The sequence below is a fragment of the Eptatretus burgeri genome, chromosome 4, assembly GCF_056783735.1.
Source record: "Eptatretus burgeri isolate ZD-2024b chromosome 4, Ebu_testis_v1, whole genome shotgun sequence".
Taxonomy (NCBI): domain Eukaryota; kingdom Metazoa; phylum Chordata; class Myxini; order Myxiniformes; family Myxinidae; genus Eptatretus; species Eptatretus burgeri.
In genome coordinates this window covers 134,300,824-134,325,010 of record NC_140964.1, presented here as the reverse complement: position 1 = coordinate 134,325,010, position 24,187 = coordinate 134,300,824, and the positions used below count along the sequence as shown (strand labels likewise).

At 43.3% G+C, this 24,187-nt stretch overlaps 1 protein-coding gene across 2 annotated transcripts in view; it reads left to right on the top strand.

The window, feature by feature from the left end:
* Positions 1-500: 500 nt before the first annotated feature.
* The window catches only part of GPR149 (G protein-coupled receptor 149), an 88,106-nt gene continuing 64,419 nt past the window's right edge, over positions 501-24,187 (top strand). For both annotated transcript variants that reach the window (XM_085880092.1, XM_085880091.1), the window contains exon 1: positions 501-1,427. In XM_085880092.1, the coding sequence (XP_085736218.1) occupies positions 501-1,427 (927 nt within the window). The remainder of the gene's footprint in view (positions 1,428-24,187) is intronic.

Here is a 24,187-nt window from a genome sequence, read left to right as displayed (position 1 = left end):
CACGCCCTCCCTCAAATTCATGCCAGATTCATGCCCCCTCCCCACCACCCACCGCAGTCTCTGTTCTCCCTCCTCGCATCCGCACTCCTCCTCGCCATCTGCATTGCTATAAACCTCCGAGGGAAGTGCTCAACACCCAGCGAGGTCTCCATCCACAGCACTGTGCAGTTGGGCTATGGGCGTGACGGTTGAGGCGTCGGTCGCCAGGGCAACAGCGAGTACCAGTGACACATCGAGTCATTTTCTCTTCTTAACGCGTCGTCTCACAATGGCTGGGGATGGGTCGTGGGGTTCCGTGGAGTGGGCGTGAGTGAAGGGCGACCTCAACTCCTAATGCCCTCCCCATCAGTGAACGACACATAAGGAATGGTTCTCTCACAAGCCAGCTCCGACCACTTGAGATGAGGGGCACCTTATGAATACACGTGGCATTGAATCTCTGCAACTGCTTATTTGCACTTTTCTTGCCCTGACGTGCTGCAGTCAACGAACTTGGAACGATGAGCATGAGTCTCACACGCAATGGGACTAATGCCTCTGCTCACACTGATGGAGGCACGTTCGGTCCCCCTGGAGTTGTCTTTGGTGCAGTCGTGCTCACTATGGCGGTTATGTCCTTTTGGTGCAGTACCTTTTCAATGTGGCGCCTGATTCGGGTGAGTCTCCATGGGAGGGTGAGACCCCCGAGCTCTGAAACCACAGAGTCTACTCTCCTGCTCTGCATATGCACCGATGATGCTCTCGGTGCTTTGAGTGTGGTCGTGACCCTCATACTGAACCTCTCGCTCACGGAACCTGTTCAGCCGCAGTCGGCACTCTGCACCTCCTCAGCCTTCTTGCACACCTTTTCTGGTCTTACCGGAAGCCTGCACTGTGCGGGTCTTGCTTCAGTGCAAGGGAAACGATCCGTGTACCCCCGAGCTGGAGCAATTTCCGCAGCGGTGGTTGTGGTCACTTTATGCCTTTTTGCTGCACTTGGCATTTGGGGTGATGTGGTCCCGAGGTCCTGGGGAGGTTGTTTCGTGGATGCGACTGGAACGCATGGTCTTCTGGTGTTTGTGGTCTACGCGGTGGCCCTTTGCAGGCTTACCCAGGTCGCTCTTCCCACAATCCCAAGACTTTTCTGTGCCCTTCCAGCACGCACCAGTCTCCTGGGAGAACGCAATTCGACGATGCCGTTGAAGCCCGAGATAACGTATCTCACGGTGGAGCGCTCAGGTGTATACCTGAGTCCGGCGACTGACAGCAGGTCGTTGGTTCCGATAACACCTTCGCAGTTGTCCTGTGTGAACCACGCTGCTGATGTCAGTGGTGGAAGTGGTCGTGGATTTGAAGTGAACAATGAATCCAGTGATGGGACATTTGTCAAAAAACGATGCGTCGTCTTCATAGCTTTTCTGAGGGTCCTCCTGTGGTTACCACTCATGGTAAGTACCTCAAGCATTTATACCAATTACTACCAATGGTGTTTTATGTTTTTCTTCAACTCGATGAGATTACTCCATCTTTACTCCCATTTCCTTCACGTGTCAATGATGGGCCAAATGGTCTCATACAGGATCGTGTGACGACTACCTCCACTCGGTGTAGTCCCATGGTGACTTGGACGCTTTGTATATCAACTACCAATTCTGCGTGTGCAACATAAATACCTAAAATGAAATCTCTTCGATTCCGGACAAACGATTCACCTTGAATGCGGAAGGGGCAGGGCGTAAGCCAAGCTCCGCCCCTCTCTCCACTGGGTGGGGCACCTGATTGATATTTTTTATGACGTTGCCCTACTGAGTGTCGTCACAATGATTCACATACTGGTGTTTGTGTGTTTGTTTGTTTGTTCGTCGTGCTGCTCCTCCTACAGTTTTGGGCTGATTTCATCCAGACTTGCTACATAAGATCAGCATGACCCCAATGAATGTGTAGCAGAGTTTTTATCTTTGCAGGAGGTCTTGAAGGGGGGGGGGGGTCAGGTGTCCAATCAAAGCGGGACGTCTTGGTTCCCGGTCATCACTGCCAGCAGTTATAAACATGTTGCATGCCTGGAACAGGACCGCCCGTAGTTCAGGTACTCTGCTGGTATGTATAATGTGTTGAAGCAAATTTTGGGGCACTTGGCCAAAGGTGACACACAAACACTGTGAGAGCGTGCCGCGCACACACGCGGCAGGAAACGGCTCACTCTGACATACATGGCGTCCTTAAAGTCCTTGTGCAACTTTGAACTTTTATAACTTTTGATGTTCCCATGCAAGGTACAAACTATTAATGTCAAACGAAAGTCTCATTCAGAAAGTTTTTAGTCAACACAGCTCACATTTCGAAGGTTCAACAAAGCCGTCATCTTTTGTAATACATCATTCAATCCGATATTCCAACTTGTGGAAAACTTTCTCAGGTTGCTGCTGAGTCGTCGTGAATGGCATTTGTCATCAAAGCCCTAAGTTCATCCAAAGAATGTGGTTTTGATGAGTAAATAAGATTTACACAGCCCATGAAACGTCGGCCCATGAGGATGGATCAGGCGAATGAGGTGGTCAAGCAACTGTTTTACGTCAACCGATGCACTTGTCTGGGAAGCCGTCGTGCAAGAACCGACGCACATTCGAAGCACAGTCAGGGAGCCTCGTGTTGCTTGTTCAAGGTGAATATGCGTGACTCCCTGAAAGAACACCAGGCATTCATCTTTGATGAGTGTCCTTAATGTTGTCAGATTTCTTGAGATTTTGCTGTCCTCCAATGTGGTACCTGTGGTTGGTGGACTTCACCACTGATGTAGAAGTTGCCTCATCGGAAAATGTCAACTTGTCAAGAAAGCCACGGGAATTGTGCATTTAACAGCAACAATAATAACAACATAAACGGCAACAAAACCTGATGGACTTTCATGCACCGTTCACAGTTTGCATCAATCGTGCGAACACCGAAAGTTAGAAAAGGTCAAAGTTTCACAAACAATTTGTGGACACCCTGTATATAAATTCGTGGTGATGTCTCATTGACATATTCTTATTCCCGATTCGTTTTCTCATTTGACAAACCAACCTTGGAATCCTTTGAAGTTGCGACATATGCTCCAAAGGATGATGACATTGTTTGGTTTGAATTTCAATCTTGGGTTTTGTCCTTGTTCTACCGGATGAATGCGTGCCTCGTGCATGGGAATCACAAATGCAAATGGAGAAGATTACTGGTCGAGCGAAGCATTCGCTCGAAAAGCTTTTCATGTCGCAGAGAAATCTCTTCCAGTTGACTGTTGTTTGGCTTTCCATATCAGGGATATCCTCAATCCGTGCGTTATTGTCCGTGTGAATCTGCTAATGGAGTTTCCTGGTCTGGCCTGGCTTGTTTCGTAACAGGTTCACCATCACCTGGGTTACCAGAAAAGATAGATGACCGGCCGGAATTTTCAGCTGAAAAGAGACCCGGCCTCGTTACTTGGATAATTTACGGAAACGTGAGCAGCCTTTTCCTAACTGCGAGTTCAGGATCGAATTTTCAAGTGAAAATGGACAGTGTGATGGGTTTTCCCGTTCATCCTTTTTCCTTCCATTTGGAAGCACTATACCATCACGCATGATGGATTACCGGACCGTCGGTGATGGAGCTCGTTTTTCCATCTGTTAATCTACATGGTTGGTGGTCACACACAGTCGCTTAGGAAATCATTACCGGGAAAAACATCATTAGATCCTCTTTTCTCCTACCTGTGGGACCAACTTCCTCAGTCACCTATAAATCTCATTCTTCTCTTCAGTGTAAAAGTTTCCTGTTCAGTGTAAAGCAACCAAGGCAACTGTTCAAAGGATCATCAAATATGGAAAGGTTGGAGCCGATAGGTGACATAGGCCTTGAGAAGGTGACACTCGGTATAGGCCTTAGGATTCAGGCCTCTTGTGTCAGCTTATGGCCCATTGCAATCGGAATATATCCGACCTATATAACGAGGGTTATTGTTAGCTCGCCTGTTCGAAGAACAGAGAGCTATAGTGATACCCCCGGCGTGAGCGTCAGCGTGAGTGAAAATGTTAAAGTTTTTGGTGCAAGTTATTTTTTCCTTTCTAATGTTTTTATCCACCACACTATTTTTTATATACCCGATATATATATATATATATATATATATATATATATATATATATATATATATATATATATATATATATATATATATATATATATATATATATATCGGGGCGTATTATGTGATACCGGTCATCTGTCCGTCCGTCTGTCTGTCTGTTTGTCTGTCCTGTCTGTCTGTCCCGTCCGTTTCTGTCTGCACTCTAACTCCCAAAGTTTTCAACTTTCACGTTTCATATTTGGTACATAGGTACACACTGTGGAGACGGTGTGTCGTGACATACGTTCGTCATCTAAAGTGGTTGCCATGGCAACCAGGATGCTGTTTTCCATGCAGTAGCACAATTCTGTATATGCCTTCTTGTTTGGGCGTATATTGTGCTCACTTGCGCACTTGTTACTGATTACAATATACAAATACATATATTGCTCAAAAATTATTTGGATCAGACTTCACTGCAATGCTTTATAAAAAAATATTAATTATTAGACGAGTCTTTTAAAAACGATAAATGTATAAACAGGCGAGCATTGGGTGGCTTTGACACCAACTCTGGTTTATTATCAGGATTAATCTAGGTGGCGGTCTGTTGCCTACAGACCACCCAAAGAAAGGGAGGGTTTTTATGCCTCCATTGATGAAGTCGCCAGAGGCATTATGTTTTCAGGTTGTCATCTTCAGGTCCTTGGTGCTTCCAGTCTTGCTCAGCCGATGTGAGACTTGGACTCTGACCAGGGACCTGAGAGGGAGACTTAATTCCTTTGGTACCAGGTCTCTTCGGAGAATCCTTGGCTATCGCTGGTCGGACTTTGTGTCTAACGAGCGGTTGCTGAGAGAAACTCAAATGAGATTTGTTACCTGCATAGTCCGTGAGTGTCAGCTGAGGCTCTATGGACATGTGGCTCGTTTTCCTGATGCTGATCCTGCTCACCAGATTCTCTCAGCGAGGGAGTCTCGTGAGTGGAGGAAGCCAATGGGCCGACCACATGCCTCGTGGTTGCAGCAGGTTGATCGGCATCTCAAGGAGATGGGGATGGGCCAGGCATCTGCTTAGGGGATGGCCAGATGGAGGCCCCTGGAGTCCCGGAGGAAAGTGGACGTAGCGACGCGCTACTCCGGCGCATGCTCCCACACTTGACCCGACCTGTCCGTACGTACGTAGTCCATCCATACTAATTTTCTATTTTCTCTGCAACCGCTTATCCGATTGACACAAAATTTCCTCCATCGGTGTGACTACTCATGTAGAATGTTTCAATGATAATTGTGGCGTCATAGGTCACGTGGTGTGGTCACGTGGTGTGGCCATATTAGAAAAACCAAAACACTTTGGATCTCTGTATCTCTGAAACCACATAAGGAAAAAAAATTGAAACTTGGCACATGGCTAGTACTCATCATGGGGAATGAGTGTGAATTTTTTTAATGACATCATAGGTACCCTCGTTATGACGTCATAAATACATATGTAGAACGCCACATCCGATCAGTATGAAAAATTTTGAGGTTCATCTTGGGATAAAATGGTCCACAGAAATTTTTTTTGGGTCACATGGTTTGGCAGCCACATTGGATTTACCCTAAAACCTCCAAATATACAACACTCAAAAGAAGTCCTGGTGAGGGTCTGCAATCTCATTGCTCTTTTTCTTCTTTGTAATGTATTTCATAAATAACGTAAATTTTATTCTATATATATAAATATATATATATTTTAATCTCAATACTTCCATTACTCAACACCATCGACAAACATGTATGTTTAATCAATAACATTAATGAAATAATTTAGCTCATTAAAATAATTAAATCATTGTTATTATTATATCAAATGCAATGCAATAGGAACTTGTTTACATGAAAAACCAACCAAACTTAAATAAAAGGTGACGATGTAGTCTTAAGAAATTCTCACAAGACCTGATCAAACAATCAGCCAAATATCCCTTGTTTAACATGATGGGAAAAAAACCTCGCACGTTCCACAAAATCATCCTTCACTGAACAAATTCTTGCAAATCTAAGTAGATGAGATGAAAAGACATTGTAACCCATTTTAATTGGTACATTGCGACCTGAAAAGGTGCACTCGACCACAGGGAAACTGAAATCATCAACTTTATGATATACACTTGAACTAAAACCATTCTGTCCAACTCCAACCAACACATTCAGATATGTAGCAACTGTACAATCAATACCACTCCTGTTTACAATCAGGTTGTCTGAATAAATCTTGTGAAGCTGCCTATCAAAAAATATTGTAGTTTACCACGCAAATATCATCGACATAACGACACGTACGAGATAATATTTTAGCTAATCCTAATTTTTTTTCTCCTTCATCAGTTTCTGCATCATGTCAGAAAGGTACATTTTGAATAAAACTCATGCAGAGGAAGAAAGTAGTCATGGAGGTAATGCTTATTGATCCTACAAAGTATAAAAATATTAATATTTAAAGTCTTTAATAAAACAACTCCAACCCATCATTCTCGTCTTCAGCCATGGTCAATGTTAAGTTGCATTGTTGTGTGCTAAACATTTTGAGGATGTAAATAGTATAACCTCAAATTATTCAGTCAATTCCATCCAACGTACTGTAAAATTACCTTTTCGTCCATTTACTTCACCGAGAAAACTTAGCAGTCTTAACAGTTCGTAACTATTATGTGGACCTGGGGTTGGAAGGGGGCGTGAGGGGAGAGTTGAGGACTTGAAGAAGAAAGGGGGAGTGGAGGACAGCGAGTTGGAGTGGGGGAGGGGGGCAGAGAAGAGACAGAGTTGGGAAAGGAGGTTGAGGCTTTGAGAGGGGAGGGTTGGGTTGAAAAAGAAAATGTTTTTTTTTTCTCACAAGACCTGATCAACCAATCAGCCAAATATCCTCTGTTCCGCACAACGAGCAATATAATGTTTGCGGGAATATCTGCATCCCAGCCAATGTTTAAAGGAAAAGTGGAAATAATGATTGAGGGTGTAAGAGCTGGATAATTTTCAAAACTTATCAGCCACTTGCAGTTTGTAGTTTGCTTGAGGGCATCAGGATAAAAAATTAAGCTTGAGTCTTGTTTAGATTAGGGAAACACTAGCCCTGGCTACCCGTTGCTTTGCTGAAGGGTTTCATGAAAAGACAGCACGTAGTACTTCACAAACATATTGCATGACTATCTGTGAGTGTCAATGAGAATGTGAAATGAAGGAGCACATGCAAAAAACCAGATGTTTAATAACACTTAATTGTTGTCATGGTGATGGTTGTTTGTGTGCTCCTTCCGTATACTCATATAATATTCTCTTGCTTTGAGAAGTACAGCAATCCCTCCATGTTCGAGAGTTCTGCATTCACGAATTCCACGTATCCAACAATTGGAAAATGTATACCGATCCCTAATTTGCGACCCATCGACTACCAGTATTCGCGAGTTTGAGAGGCCCCATCACCCTACCCGACGTTGCCTCCCACCCACCCTACCACCAACACCGGGTACATGAGGGGGAAGTTTGCAGATGTTGATGCTGTACAGTACTGTATTTGGTTGCAGAACCACAAACACCTCATTGCGCCTCTCAATTCTCCATCGTGAACTTGTAATTGCTGTTAATCATGGCCGAGAAATATATGATGAGTGGGGAAGGAAGGTGAGTCTGCTGGAACGAAGTAGAATAAAGTGATGAGTTTGAACAGAAACCGAGCTGTTTGTGTTAGACAGGCTGCCTCCTGGTACGAGTGCGTTCCCAGTGGGCATAAATCATCATTCTGACTTCCTCTCTAACACCGCCACCATTATCATCATACGACAATAAAACACTGTTTTGTATACTGTACTGTAATTGATTAATTTTAATCCTTCTTCATAAACATTTACCATTCCCCCCCCCCCACTCCCCACCTGATGTTCAGTCTGACCCAGGAACCCAACCCCAATTTTCCCATTAAACCGAGGTATCCATATTCGTGTATTCTGCATTTGTGAGGTTTTGTAGGAACACAACCTTTGCGAATATGGTGGGTTTGCTGTATTATTATATATAATTTTGTGTGCTCCTTCCGTGTCCTTCTTAAGGGTCCCTGTTGGTGTAGAATAATAAATGTTCCCACTGGAACCACTGCCTTATGCTCCCATTCCCCACTTCTCCTTCTTCAATCATGGAAAGATGGGCTTTAAAAACACGAATCTTTATGATGAAATGGACACAATTTTTTGTTCCAAGTAATAGATGGTATAATTTCGTTGGATTATGTTATACGTAACCGAGTAAGTGTGGAAGTATAGAAAGCTCAACTTAAATGACAGCAACAAAAATTAATCTCTGACATGTGAATGCATTGGTTTACTGTCGAGATTCAAGGATGCTTTATCAACACCACTGACTTGCTTAATCCACAAAACCATTTGGAAGTGTTGTGTTATAAGATCATCGAAGTTGTATAACACCACTTGAAGTAGTATACCATGCAGTTACTTCGCAGGTGGCATTTGTTGTTTTGCTGAAAAACTATTTTAAAGTTTTAATTTGTAACTTGGAAATTAGCAGATATTGAACCAAGTGGATATCATTGCAGACGGAGCAAAATAATAATTTATCCACATTGTAATAAAGTAATTATTCTCCTTTGAAAAATAACAAATTATGTTTTTCACCTTCAGGGTTAATATTCTTGGATGTGATTTGGACTTCATCAATGATGCTTTAGTGTCCATTTGTTTAAAGTCCAAACTTTGATGTGACTCTTTCCATCAGAGGTGTAAACGAATATTGTCGGCATAGATCAGAGTTGAGTTGAATTTTTTTTTAATTAAATTGTTAAATGTCTTCAAACTTGAATTGCAAAGGGAACTGGAATAGCCACTCGGTAGAGTGCGTACCTCTGCCAGGCTGACTCGTTTACGTTTTGTATCCCACTGATAGGCTGGACATGGATTCGAACCTGAAATAAAGTTTAATCGGCTTGTTCTTGTCACCTAACCAACTCATCCACCAGGTTTCGTCCAAATCAGTCCATATTTTTTCTTCAGATATCCTGCGATATGTCATTTTTAACCCAATCTCTCAATGGTGAAAAATCACTCTAAAAATGCTCGGGTTCAGATCCGAATTCAGATTTTCACAAATATCGAATCGTTTCTTCCTCGTCACATACCCAAACTCTCCACCAAATTTTGTCCGAATCCGTCCACAACTTTTTGAGATATTTTGTTCACAAACAAACAAACAAACAGACTGACAGGCGTGAAAACATAACCTTTATCTACCTTTGGTGGCGGAGGTAATAACATTGCCTTCCACATTGTGAATTTTTGTACAATTTCGAGACGGAATCATTCTAATTTGATGAAAGGCGGTTTTGTATTGCTGCTTTGCAATATTGAAACAATGAGGTGTATACGCTTGAATATTGAAAACAAAGAAAAGCACTCGGCGTTTCTTGGGCTATTGTGGGTATCCCATCTTCTATAGGCCTAAATATTTCTCACGTGATGTCACAATGCCACGTGCCTTTGTTTCTCTGTTATCTTGCCAGTCAAACTTTACCAGCACACTGAATGTTTTTTTTCTTGCCCAAAATCACTGATCCTATTTACATTGCCTGAGACTTGTTCGGCAAGACGGCAGGAACCCTTTAGAAATACAGCATGAAGGACATGGAAGGAGCACACAAACAACAAACAACCACAGCCACCATGACAGCAGCAAGGACAACAACTTCATGTTTTAAAAGATCCATTTTTTTTTCGCATGTTTCACTTCATAGTACATCCTCATTGAGATTCACAGATAGACATGTAATAAGTTTGTGAAGTACATCATGCAATAGCTTGATGACACCCATCAGCGAAGTAATGTGTATGTACACCTAGTTATTATGGAGAATCATTCAGCATTCCAGCACACACTCTCCATTCATTTGTGAGCGGAGACATCACAACCAATGCTAATCTGGACCATTAGGTGATCAGGGTTTGATGAGAGTTGCCCTATTTACAGCATTGATAGAGCACTATTACAACAGCCAATCAGCCCGACAGAGTTTAGTGACATGTCAATGTGTATACAAGCAAACAATTGTTGATTAATATTGGTTGGTACTTATTTTGGACATCACAGGAGCCTTCTGTTTCTTTAACCTGTTCCATCAACCCAGCTGGCCACAAAATATTTGGAGCTGTCGAGGCTCTCATAAACTCTGTTGGGCTCCTTTGTGTCATCGGAGGAAGTGTTTCCTCGATAATTGGAGATATCGGGATACTGAAGGTTGGGCAGCTGCTCCATATTAGCTTGCTTCTCCATGGGGTCAACAAGTTTCCTGGCAAGCTGTAAGGATCTATGACCCCAGCAACTTCTAAAATCTGAATATACCGCTGCCTGCTCTGCTTATCCAAATAAAAAGCAACATTACATGTGCTGGAGCCACTTGTAGTTGGAAATATTTCTCCAGACATTTTGAGTGATCCCAGTCAAGATCCGGCTTTTAGATTTTTTTTTACAATCTTGGATGATTTATTATATGGTGGATCCAACAGGTGGTGTCACGAGTTTGCATCAGTGAGAAACTTATTCCATACAACAGCACGTTTGTCCCGTCTGTCCGTCTATCATGTAAAATATAGCGAGATGATGTGAAATATCTGTCCACAGAATTTCTGAGGGACATATCTCACGAGATCGTGAATTGGATATCGTTTTGACTGCGACTTCATACCTACCATAACTCTAATGGAGACCGGTAATGTCTGAGGGACGGTGCGGCCTGACTGCTGGCGACCGAGAGACCTTGCGCCAAGCAAACAGGGCAGATCATCTGTTTGTCATATTTTACATTACATGGAATCTCCGCTAGTTCACATAACCTTTTGATAGCCCCAAGTAAAAAGAAAGTTGAGACAAAAAATACCGGTCATTTTGTTATTCTCTCCAGTTACATAGACTGCCGTTTCCTAATTGAATAAAATTCTGCAACCAATCTGGAGGATCTTTGCTTTTAATCATTAAATGATGAATAAATTAATAAACGAATGGAAACTGCCTTCCATTCTATGTCTCAAAGTCTATCTGATTCTCTTGATAATTCACACTGTCTCTCCACAAGGATCAGCAATGAAACTATCAAATTCACCTCTCTGACAGTCACTGCAAGAGGCGCAGTCCCTGAAACTTCTTGACCTCACTATCTGACATAATCTTTCCTGGGAAAAATCACATCACCAAATTGGCATCAAAGACTCATCGCGTCTGGCTATACTGCATCGAGCTTAGACAATCAAGAGCTCTCCACATGCACAAGCCTTTCATATGGAGCTCCATGGAGTATTGCTGCCCTTTTGGGACTGGGGCTCTTGTTTCCCACTTTTCTCCTCTTGAAGTGGTCAGAAACAAGGCCTCACACACCATTAGAATCTCAAGATAGGAGTCACAGGACACAGATTCCCAAGGATCATTACTCTCTCTCACCAGTGGCAGGTTGGTGGGCTCCATTTTATTCAAGCTCATCTGTTCAACCTCCCCAAATCCAGGTTAGTTGCCCACCTACATTCATCGCTCCCTTATTCTGCCAATTGTGGAATTGTCTCCCTGTGTGCATTGTTTCCTTACACTCACTGCAGTCTTTTAAATGTGTTGCCCATCATGACCTTGTGCATTCACCAATACACATTCACGATCTCTTCTGCACGTGCTGATTTTTTTTCCAATTCTGCTCCTCTCTGGGCTATTGTTATTCCTTTTTTTGTTATTCCTCGTTTCTTCCATGTGTACATCTATATCCACTTTTCTTCTGCCCCGGATTCCAATACCCTTTGGTAGTCTGTAAACCTGCCATTCATTATTTGATATCAGGGTACTGTAGACCTGCATAACCCTCCTCCATAAGCCTAGAGCCCTAGACCTGCATAGAAAAAATATTTCATTTCTATTGTCTACTTGTGTCTTTGCAGTTCAAGCAAAAGTACAATGAACTCTCCTTATGCATGACGTGCATCGAGGATCCTCCACAAACCTCTCATGGCGTTAAAGAATAATATCGTCTTGACGATGAAAGTAACGATACATTTTAAACAGGCCCAACTTACTGTCATGACTTCAGCCGCAGTAACCGATGTGTACACAAGAACATATTGAGTGACATTTTATGTTGAAAACAAGCAATAATGATACTTGTATTTAGAAATAAACTAAACACCAACTTCAGCAAGGAAAATATACGTAAAATGTCATAGCCCCCGTTGTTTTAGTCAATTTGCTGTACAGAGAGTGATCTCGAAAAAGAATTGACAAGTAGATGTAAGCCATCATTCCTTATCTGTATGCCAAGTTTGAACAACATCGGTAAATACATGTCCGAGAAATGGTTGAGGACGTGTTCAACACCGGGTTTTTTTACAACTAAAATGGCCGCCAGTCGGCCATCTTGGATCTGATCTCGAAAAAGAATGACATGCAAATGTGAGGCATCATTCCTTATCTGTATGCCAAGTTTGAACAACATCGGTAAATACATGTCCGAGAAATGGTTGAGGAAGTGTTTGACATCGGTTTTTTTACACTTAAAATGGAAAATGGCTGCTAATCGGCCATCTTGGATCTGATCTCAAAAACGAATTGACAAGTAGATGTAAGCCATCATTCTTTATCTGTTTGAACAACATCGGTAAATACATGTCCGAGAAATTGTTGAGGGTTATTGTTGTTGAGGTTATTGTTGTTGAGGGTTCAACACCGGGTTATTTTTTTTTTACACCTAAAATGGAAAATGGCTGCCAATCGGCCGTCTTGGATCTGCTCAAGAAAAAAACTGAATGAAAAAAAAGAAAAAAAAAGGTATACTGGACTTCTGTCTCTTCTGGACCTGATTTTGACAAATTTCCCTGACAATATCTGCTGCTCTTCCTTCGCTCCAATTGGTTCTTCTGACCACGTCCTTGTTAAAGTGGACATCTCTCTGGCTGTTATCAGAGAACCACCTCACCGCCGTCGAGTCTGGCATTTCACTCAAGCCGACTGGCAGGGTCTCCGAGCAGCCATCAAACTTACAGACTGGTCTCCTATCACTACTTTCTCAAACATCAACTCATCCTGGGAATTCTTTCAAAGAAACTTGCTCTCCCTCATGCACAGATTTATCCCCTCTCGTGTTCAGTTGTCTTACCCTTCCTCCCGCCCTTGGTTTACTGAAGCTTGTGGCGAGGCAGTTGTCCTGAAACAACTTGCCTTTGCCTCATGGAAAGCAAACCCAACTGAGGAGCAATCTCAGTTCTTTCCACAAAGTCTGAACAAGTGTGTATCTACCCTCAGGAGAGCCAGAAAACAACATCTTTCTCATCTCAAGTCTGAACTCTCAAACCTCTCTCCCTCCTCAAAATCCTGGTGGCGTTTAATCAAATCTGTTTCTGGTGTATGTTCCCCCTCCATCCCCTCCCTTACCTCAAATGGCCGCACTGCTGATTCCACACGTGATAAAGCTGAATGTCTAAACTCGGTGTTTGCAGCTAAATCTTGTGTCCCAAACCCATCACTATCTCTCTACCCACTTTACCCAGTCGCACCCAACTGTCCCTGGACTCTGTATCCTTTTCTCCTGACAAGGTGGAGAGCTTGCTTTCAAACCTCGAGTCAGATTCTGCAACCGGTCCAGACGGCATCAGCCCACGTGTCCTCAAAGCCTGCTCTTCTGCTCTTGCTCACCCCTCTCTCTGTTCTATTCACCCTCTCATTTTCCCAAGGTCATCTGCCATCTGCTTGGAAATCTGCTAACATCACTGCCCTGCATAAAAGGTGCAAAAACAGATCCCTGTAACTATAGACCAATCAGCCTTCTCCCAATCATCAGCAAGGTTATGGAATCCATCATCGCTTCAGACATGAAATCCTTCCTCTTCTCCAATGGCTTGATTTCCAATCATCAATTTGGTTTCAGACCAGGTCACTCTACCCTAGATATGCTGCTACTGCTCTCCCATCAATGGATGGAGGTCCTCAATGCCAGACAGGAAATCCGAGCCGTATCCCTGGACATATCACGTGCTTTTGACACAGTCTGGCACCCTGCCCTACTCACCAAACTCTCTTCCCATGGTATTCAAGGCCATCTCCACTCATGGCTCGCAGACTTCCTCTCCTGTCGCAGTCAACGTGTGGCCCTAAATGGAGTTCTTTCATCCCCTCTTCCTGTGCAGGCTGGAGTTCCTCAAGGTAGCGTTCTGGGCCCTGTTCTTTTCTGGTTTTCATCAATGATCTCTCGGACTCTCTGGAAAATCCTCTATTTCTCTTTGCCGATGACTCAACCCTCTGCCGTACCATCTGTCATCCCTCAGACCGGCAAGCAGCAGCTTCTTCGGCTCACTGCAGATCTGGATAAAATCACAAACTGGTCCAACACGTGGAACATGTCTTTCAATCCAGACAAATCTCACACTCTCACTATGTCTCTTCTGAAAGGACCGTTTACAAACCCCCCATCCACTTTCTCAACAATCCTCTGGAAGAAGTCTTTTCTTTCAAGCTTCTGGGTCTCACTATCTGCCATGACCTTTCCTGGGAAAGTCACATTTCCAACCTTGCCTCAAAAGCCAGTCGCCGACTGGGAATCCTCCGTCGTGCAAAGTCCTTCCTCGGCCCCCTTGAGCTCCTGACCACTTACAAAGCTTTTGTCCGTAGCCTGATGGAGTACTGCTCTCCCCTCTGGGCTGGTGCTCCTGCCTCCCACCTTTCTCGACTTCACGCTGTCGAAACCAGGGCTTTTAAGATCATTGGCATCTCCCGCAATGAAGCTGAGTCTTTGGGCCTCTCACTCAATCACCGCAGGTTGGTCGGTGGTCTTTCTGTCTTCTACCGACTCCTCTCCAGCCTTGCCCCCTGCTCTCTGTGCGATTTGTCCCAACCACATTTCCACAGGGCGCTCAAGGTCCGCCAACAACCCCCTTCTGGTAAAACTACCAAAATCACGAATCACTGCTCATCTTCACTCTTTCATTCCTCTTTTTTCCCGCCTTTGGAATAAACTTCCTCACTCTATTCTTTCCCATTCTTCCCTTCAGGCTTTCAAAACAGCTGTTCACCACCACCTCTTATCTTCCCCATCCAAATCCTCGTTCTTTTCTACCCCCGATAATCCACCCAAGCCCACTTCCTTCAATTCTCCTGCTTTCCTTCCTGAAAGTCCCTTTAATGTCCATCTTCCCCTCGCCATGTTCCCCGTCCCATCCCCATCCCTCTCCCTTCCACAGTTCACCTGTGTCTGTTCCCCAATGTTTTGTCCCTTCCACTCCCGCCCCTCTTGTCTCATGCCTCCTTGCTGTGAGTTGTGTGTTAGCTCTCATACGAGCCTCGACCAAGGTATAAAAAAAAAAAAAAAAAAAAAAAAAAATACCATCATGGGTTGCCTTTGTGCCAAGTACGAATGAAATTGGTCCATACATGTCCGAGATATGGTTGCACACGCACACACACGCAGACACAGACTCAAGAAGTGAGACCAAACTCATCAGCCCTCGTTTTGGACGAAGTCCAGCGTTAATAACAAACGTTTGTGTTAATAACAGCAAACCTGCATAACCTCCACAGTAAAACCGCTTCTTCAGAGAAAGCGTTCTAAAGGGTAAATACTAGAGGATTCTAAAGGGTAAATTCTAAAGCTCTTATGGAGCAAATTCTAAAGAGTTTTAAAGGGCAATTCTAAAGTGTTCTAAAGGATAAATGTTGGAGGGTTTCCAAAGGGTAATTCAAAAGGGTTATATAGGGCAAATTTTAAAGTTTTAAAGGGCTCTATAGGTTAAATTCTAAAGTTCTAAAGGGTTTAGAATATAGGGTTCCAAAGGATAATTCTAAAGGGCAAATGCCAGAGGGTTCTCAAGGGTAATTATAAAGTTCTATAGGGTAATTATAAAGGGTTATAAAGGGTAATTTGGAAAGTTATAGGGTTTAATTCTAAAGGGTAATTCTAAAGTTCTAAAGAGTAATTTGTAAAGTTATATAGGTTCAATTCTAAAGGGTTCTATAGGGTAAATTCTAAAGTTCAATAGGGTTCTAAAGTTTAATGCTAAAGAGTTCTATATGGTAAATTCTAAAGTTCTTGAGGATTCTAAAGAGTCCTAATGGGTAATTTTGAAAGTTCTTTAAGTTAAATTCGAAAGGGTTCTAAAGTTAAATTCTAAAGGGTAATTTATAAAGTTATCTTCTTCTTCCTCTTTCGGCTTGCTCCCGTTAGGGGTCGCCACAGCGGACCAACTGTCTCCATTTCGCTCTATCCTCCACATCTTCCATTGACACTCCAACCACCCGCATGTCCGCCTTCACCGCATCCATGAACCTCTTCTTTGGCCTTCCTCTTCTCCTCCTGCCTGGCGGCTCCATCTTCAACATCCTTCTCCCGATATACTCTGTTTCCCTCCTGTGCACATGTCCAAACCATCTCAATCTCGCCTCTCTCACTTTGTCTCCAAACCGTCCTACCAGCGCTGTCCCTCGAATACACTCATTTCTTATCCTATCCATCCTCGTCACTCCCAACGAGAATCGCAGCATCTTTAACTCTGCCACCTCCAGCTCTGCTTCCTGTCTTTTTGTTAGCGCCACCGCCTCCAAACCATACAACATAGCTGGTCTCACTACCGTCTTGTATACTTTGCCCTTCACTCTTGCAGCTTGGCTTCTGTCACATATCACTTCTGCAAGTCTACTGCGCCCACTCCATCCTGCCTGCACTCTCTTTTCACTTCTCTCCCACACTCTCCGTTACTTTGGACAGTTGATCCCAAGTATTTAAACCAATCCACCTTCCCCACCTCAACTCCTTGCAACTGCACCATACCACCACCCTCCCTCTCATTTACGCACATGTACTCCGTCTTACTCCTACTGACTAACATTCCCCTTCTCTCCAGTGCGTACCTCCACCTCTCAAGGCTCGATTCAGCCTGCTCCCTACTCTCCCTACAGATCATGATGTCATCCGCGAACATCATGGTCCATGGAGACTCCAGTCTAATCTCGTCCGTCAACCTGTCCATCACCATTGCAAACAGGAAAGGGCTCAGAGTCGATCCTTGGTGCAATCCCACTTTAACCTTAAACCGGTCCGTCATTCCTACCGCACACCTCACCGCTGTCACACTGTCCTCATACATATCCTGCACGATCCTCACATACTTCTCCAACACTCCCGACTTCGTCATACAATACCACAACTCCTCTCTTGGCACCCTATCATAAGCTTTCTCTAAATCCACAAACACACAATGTAACTCTTTCTGGCCTTCCCGATACTTCTCCATCAACATTCTCAAAGCAAACATCGCATCAGTGGTGCTCTTTCCTGGCATAAACCCATATTGCTGCTCACAGATCATCACCTCTCCTCTCAACCGAGCTTCCACTACTCTTTCCCACAACTTCATGGTGTGGCTTAACAACTTTATCCCTCTGTAATTTCCACAGCTCTGCACATCACCCTTATTCTTGAAAATCGGTACCAGTACACTTAATCTCCACTCCTCCGGCATCCTCTCACTTTCCAAGACTTTATTAAACAATCTGGTTAACAACCCCACTGCCATCTCTCCTAAGCACTTCCATGCCTCCACTGGTATACCATCTGGGCCAACCGCCTTTCCACTTTTCATCTTCTTCATAGCAGTCCTCACTTCATCCTTACTGATCCACCCCACTTCCAGATTCACTATCTCCACCTCTTCCAACCTTCTCTCTCTCTCTCATTTTCTTCATTCATCAGCTCCTCAAAGTACTCCATCCACCTTCTCAACACACTCTCCTCGCTCGTCAGCACATTCCCATTTGCATCCTTTATCACCCTAACCTGCAGCACATCCTTCCCAGCTCGGTCCCTCTGTCTTGCCAATCGGTATAAATCCTTTTCCCCTTCTTTTGTATCCAACTTCTCATACAGCTCGTCATATGCCTTTTCCTTGGCCTTAGCCACCTCTCTTTTTGTTTTTCGACGCTACTCCTTATACTCCTGCCGACTTTCTTCATCTCTCTGACTATCCCACTTCTTTTTTGCCAACCCCTTCTTCCTTATACTTTCCTGTACTTCCTCATTCCACCACCAAGTCTCCTTATCTTCCTTCCTCTGTCCAGATGTCACACCAAGTACCTTCCGAGCAATCTCCCTCACAACTTCTGCTGTCGTTGCCCAATCCTCCCACCCATCTTTACCAACATCCAACGCTTGTCTCACCTCCTCCCTAAATTTCACGCAACAGTCTTCCTCCTTCAGCTTCCACCATCTGGTCCTTGGTTCAGCCCTCACTCTCTTCCTCAACCTCACCTCTAAAGTCATCCTACAGACCACCAATCGATGCTGTCGAGCTACACTCTCCCCTGCCACAACCTTACAGTCACTAATCTCTTTCAGGTTGCATCTCCTACTTAAGATGTAATCCACCTGTGTGAACTTTCCTCCACTCTTGTATGTCACCCTGTGTTCCTCCTTCTTCTTGAAATACGTGTTTACCACTGCCATTTCCATTCTTTTTGCAAACTCTACCACCATTTGCCCTTCCACATTTCTCTTGTTGAGACCGTACCTCCCCATCACCTCCTCATCCTCTTTATTCCCTTCCCCAACATGTCCATTGAAATCTGCTCCAATCACCACTCTTTCATCCTTGGATACACTCTCCACCACTTCATCCAACTCACTCCAGAAATATTCTTTATATTCCATCTCACACCCCATATGTGGGGCATATGCACTGATGACATTCATCATCACCCCTTCAATCTCCAACTTCACACTCATCACTCGGTCAGACACCCTCCTCACCTCCAATACCCTCTTGACATGATCTTCCTTCAGGATTATCCCAACACCATTTCTTTTTATAAAGAAAATTTATAAAGTTATATAGGTTATATTATAAAGGGTTATATAGGGTAAGTGCTAAAGGGTTCCAAAGTTTAATTCAAACAATTTCTACAGGGTAAATTCTAAAGTTCGAGAGGGTTCTAAAGTTTAATTATAAATGGTTCTACGTGGTAAATTCTCGAGTTCTAAAGGGTAATTTAAAAAGTTATAGAAGTTATTTTCTAAAGGATTCTATAGGGTAAATGCTGAAGTTCTAAACGGTTCTAAAGTTTAATTATAAAGGGTTCTATAGGATAAATGCTAAATTTCTAGAGGGTTAAAAGTTTAATTTGAAAGGGTTTTAAATTGTAAATTCTCAAGTTCTCAAGGGTAAACTGTCAAGGGTTCCCAAAGGTGAATTCTAAAGGGTTCTAAAGGTTAATTGTCAAGGATTCTAAAGGGTAAATTTTAAATGGTTGTACATTTTAAAATATGGAAATTGTGGATGGAGTCAGGCAAACTATCCAATCAATGGGTGGAACTCGCACACTCGTGTGGATGCAGGGTTGCACGCACATATCCTTTCATATAATGAAAAACAACTCTGAATTCCTTTCTGTAGAAGCAACGAAGGAGTGCCTTTGTTGGTCGCAGACTGGCTGTGCAAATCAAGAGATGCAATGAGTTTCACTGAAAAATAGATTCCCAATAAAGGACAAGACATGACATCGACCACAAAATACTGGGAAATTTACGAAATTGCATTTACTGATGAATAGTGTATTTTTATTTTATTTTTTATTTTTGGCCTTTGGGGAATGTTCGCATCACTGCCTTTTTATCAGCAGCATTTTATTGCCCAGGCCAAGGTGCACAAATGTGTTAAAAAAGCCAAAAGCTTTCTTGAAACAAGAAAAGCATGATAATTTTTTTTCTTGCCCCACTTTGTGAATCAATGCCTCGCACGCGAAGCACCAATCTGACAGCTTATAGTCAGACTGGCAATCAAACCCAGATTAGACACGGAAAATGTAAGTACGCTACCTCTGTACCATCCCAGCACACCACTTGTCTTTATGAAAAATAAAAATGTAAAAAATATGATGAAATGAGGTGACCATGGAAAACCAAATTGCTCGATAGAAAACAGCTACTGCCCGATGCGATTTCATGAAGGTGATGCATATCGTGCAACCATCGGGAGAATACATTGTGTGTCTTCCATAAAGAATTGTGGGATATAATAGGGTAATTTACCATGTTGGCAGCAGAGAAACACTGGGTAGAGCTTAACTTTAGAATGATCGATGTTATTTTGTGAAGAAAATAGGAAACACCAACAACGATAGGATCAATGAATGGTAATTCTTGTGCATGTGTGACCCCCCCGCAACACAACATCCATCAACCCCAAGGGAAGGTGGTTAACTGTGAGTGTTTTTTTAATCTCTTCTGTAGTTCAAAGAATTGTTGAATGAACTGCTTTGAAAGTAGGCACATCAGAAGCTTGGATCCCACAAAGCAGTGGGCAGCTTAACCCAAGTGTCAGCATGGGATTTTCAGGGTCACACACATAACTGCACATTTGCAATTTGTTTTGAAGAAAAACAAAAACACAACTGGTTTTATTAGGGGAAGGAGGATAGCTGAGAAGTCTGTGTGATTTCATTTGAGCTGTCTGGGGACTGAATTCAACCTAATGGCTTTTGGTTAATCCTTTGCGACTAGCCATCTTGGTGCTGAGTGGATGAAGAGTTCCAACGCAAAACTAATTAAAAATTAACAAACAGTTAATCATTTAAGTAAATGCCTAAAACCTAGGATTGCAAAAATATCTCTAAACATAAGTGTCGAAGCTTTATACCATTTCGGATTGGTTCTTGTTGTTCACTGATGTTTGTGTTGAGTGCTCATTGCCCAACAACGATCCCTCTCTCAATGCCCATTCCCATCTCCCCCCTCACCCGCCTCCTCCCATCTTCCCCTTCAACTCGGCACCACTCATCTTCCCACTCACCCCATCTCCCATCTTTCACCCCAGCCTGCCCCCCTCCAACCTTCATGTGGCTGCGACTTCCCTTCTGTTCCCACTTCTCTTTTGTCTGTTGGTTTTATTGTTCTCCTCACAGTTACAACTTCATTTACACCTATGTGTCAGCCAACAAGGACCAACTTTTAACCAATCCCAACTCTCTCTTCCTCATATGTGGTGATTTAAACTGTCACCATGCCAATTAGCTGAGTGTTTGTGACTCTCTCACCAGCCATGGCACTGCAGCAAAGGACTTATGTGACTCCATGGGACTGACTCAATCGGTTAGCTTTATGACCTGGATTTTTGTCAATGGAAAATCCTCCCTCCTGGACTTGGTGATGGTCCATTTCCCTGTAAATTTCAGTAAAAACTGGAGAAATGGGGGTGTTCTAAAACTTTCGACCGGTAGAGTACATATATATACACATGTATATATTTATATATATATATATATATATATATATATATATATATATATATATCCATATATATGTATATATGTATATATACATATATGTATATACACACACACATATATATATATATATATATATATATATATATATATATATATATATATATATATATATATATATATATATATATATATACCGAGGGGGAGGGGGAGAGGGAGAGGGAGATGTGGAGGCTTTTTTTATAGTTTATTTCTTGTACACAATAACCCTTCAACCTCACTTTAGTATTTTTCCATTGGTGAAGGGAACTCATCCATGAAGTCAGAAACATGTTCACGTTGATGTGTATTCGATCCTTTTGTTCCCGAGTGTTTGGATCATCCGTTTAATAAGGTGTCGACAAAGCAGCAATGAAAACACAACATGAGCCTTACGACATGAACCTACCAAGATTTTGTTTTTTTCACGTAAAATCTGTTGAATTAGCAATTCCTCTTTTAACCTGCATGCCACAGTCAGCTGTTTCCCCCCAATATTTGCAACCAAGCAGCTTGTGCAATTTCATTAAGGGATGACGAATCACAATTTGTGGAAGGTGAAATGTGATTAAAATGCTCCGAAAGCTCAAAGGATCTGCACACAATTTATCTCTGCACAAATTACAATGGTTGATTAAAAAAAATTATACACAGTACAGTATTTGAATCGTTATTCTTGCAATTAATGAATTTAAATTTTGTGCCTTCACATTTCATTGGTTCACACTGATCATTTCAGGAATGTTACAAGGCAGTGACACTTTGTGTTTATATTTTTCAATTTTGCATAATATCCTCATCAATGTAACCAAACCAATTTGATGACAAACCTCAATGAACTTGTAATCTCAGAATTTGATTTCCAGTGCTGAGACAAAACACACCACTGCACAGTTCAGTTGCAATATAATGAAACGACGTTTACTTGTCTTGTAAGTGCAAGTTATATGGTGTGGCAGGATAGCCCAGAGGGACGCAACTCTCCTTTGAGCTGTTTGAATCCTGACGCAGCAATAAACCGTCGTCCTGGTGTTTCACAGGCAAGGTGAATCATCAATGTGTGTGCCATACCTTGTTAGACGGCGTCTCTTCTGCTGGCATTCATTAGTGGACGTTAAATATCCCATGGTGTCCTTCGCCAAAAGTGGGCGAGCCATCGCCGGTACCGTAGACCAAGTTACAAATTCCTTCCCTAACTGGCAGAGGGAATTGCATCAGTAGCACAGCTGTGCCTTCAGCCAATGATGCTACCACGCAGCCTTGAGTTACATCCAAACGAAGAAAATGCACAAAGTACGTGGTGCAATTTGAGATTTTGAAATGAGTGATTCACCTCTCATTTAGCTGCTTACAGGACGTGTGAGAACGTCTGGATGTTTCATTTGTACTCGTCACTTTTCTCTCTCTCTCTCTCTCTCTCTCTCTCTCTCTCTCTCTCTCTCTCTCTCTCTCTCTCTCTCTCTCTCTCTCTCTCTCTCTCTCTCTCTCTCTCTCTCTCTCTCTCTCTCTCTCTCTCTCTCTCTCTCTCTCTCTCTCTCTCTCTCTCTCTCTCTCTCTCTCTCTCTCTCTCTCTCTCTCTCTCTCTCTCTCTCTCTGTGTGTGTTTGGCAAGATTAGAGACTTAATCTATCGACTTGTTAAATAAACCAGCAAGGAGCCCTCTGGTTTGATGAGGTTTCTTATATCTGATTTCTACTGGAGAGAAGTAGACGAGCTAGGTGGTTAGTGTGATTCAGTTTTGCCTGATGCATCTTTTCATTTATCGTCATTTGTACGCAACTGCACGGCTGCTGGTTAGCATCAGTTCGTGCAGGGATGCCATGGCGCTGCTGATGCAGTGCCCCTTGTAGGTTGGAGCAGGAATTGGCACTTTCCTGAGGGTCTCGGCGCTAGTTCAACGACTCTTCACGAAGGACACCATCGGTTCTTTAACGGCCACAGACGTCTTCTTATTTTGCATGCAGCACATGGCTGTGAGTAGCATCATTAGCTGAGGACGTGGCTGTGCCGCTGATGCAATGCCCACTGAAGGTTGGGGAAGGAATTTGGAATTTGATCAGTGTGCTCGCCTACTTTTCCCGAAGGACACCATGGGAGCATAAAGGTCCAACAATTAATTCCGGCAGATGAGACACCCAGTTTAACATCCATCAGAAGGACAGGTTATTGTCAGGTCAGGCCAGATTAGATCTGTGACTTGCTACAGGTACCGTGTAAACCTATACTAACCTGTTCCATAGTCGGGTTGTCGGCGACTAAACCGTCTCCCCCACCAGGTTTTCTGGTGAGGAGGGTGTTTGTATATGGACACCCAACAGCTTTAAAAACAAAACCTGTCAAAGGGTGGAGGAGCTCCTTGTGAGCCAACGGCCATCCATGTTTAGTGCCCAACAGTGTCTGCGGACGTCCTCCTGAAGTTGGGTTACTTTTTTGGGGGAGGTTGGTGGCAGGATTTGCACTCCGGCCACCATAAAACACTTCACTCGGCGAACCATAAAAACGCAAAGAAATCTGAAAACCCACTCCGTGGGAGTACCTCCTGTGCAGCTTCCCTTCGCAGGGCGGCTCACCGGATGACGGGATTGGGGCAAAACCTTCAGGACCCCCAGTCTTTGATGATAGAGGAAAACCACGGGGTAACCTTCCTGGGTCAGGTTGCCGTAGTGTGTGTCGGTGTGGTGCTGAGGTATCGTCCACCAGATGGTGGTCCCTTCAGGTGGGTGCCTGGAATGTCCCATCCGTAAGAGAGGATGATCACCTGTCTCTGTTATCATCTGTGCTCAAGTGTTTAGACATCGGTATTGCAGCACTCTCTGAG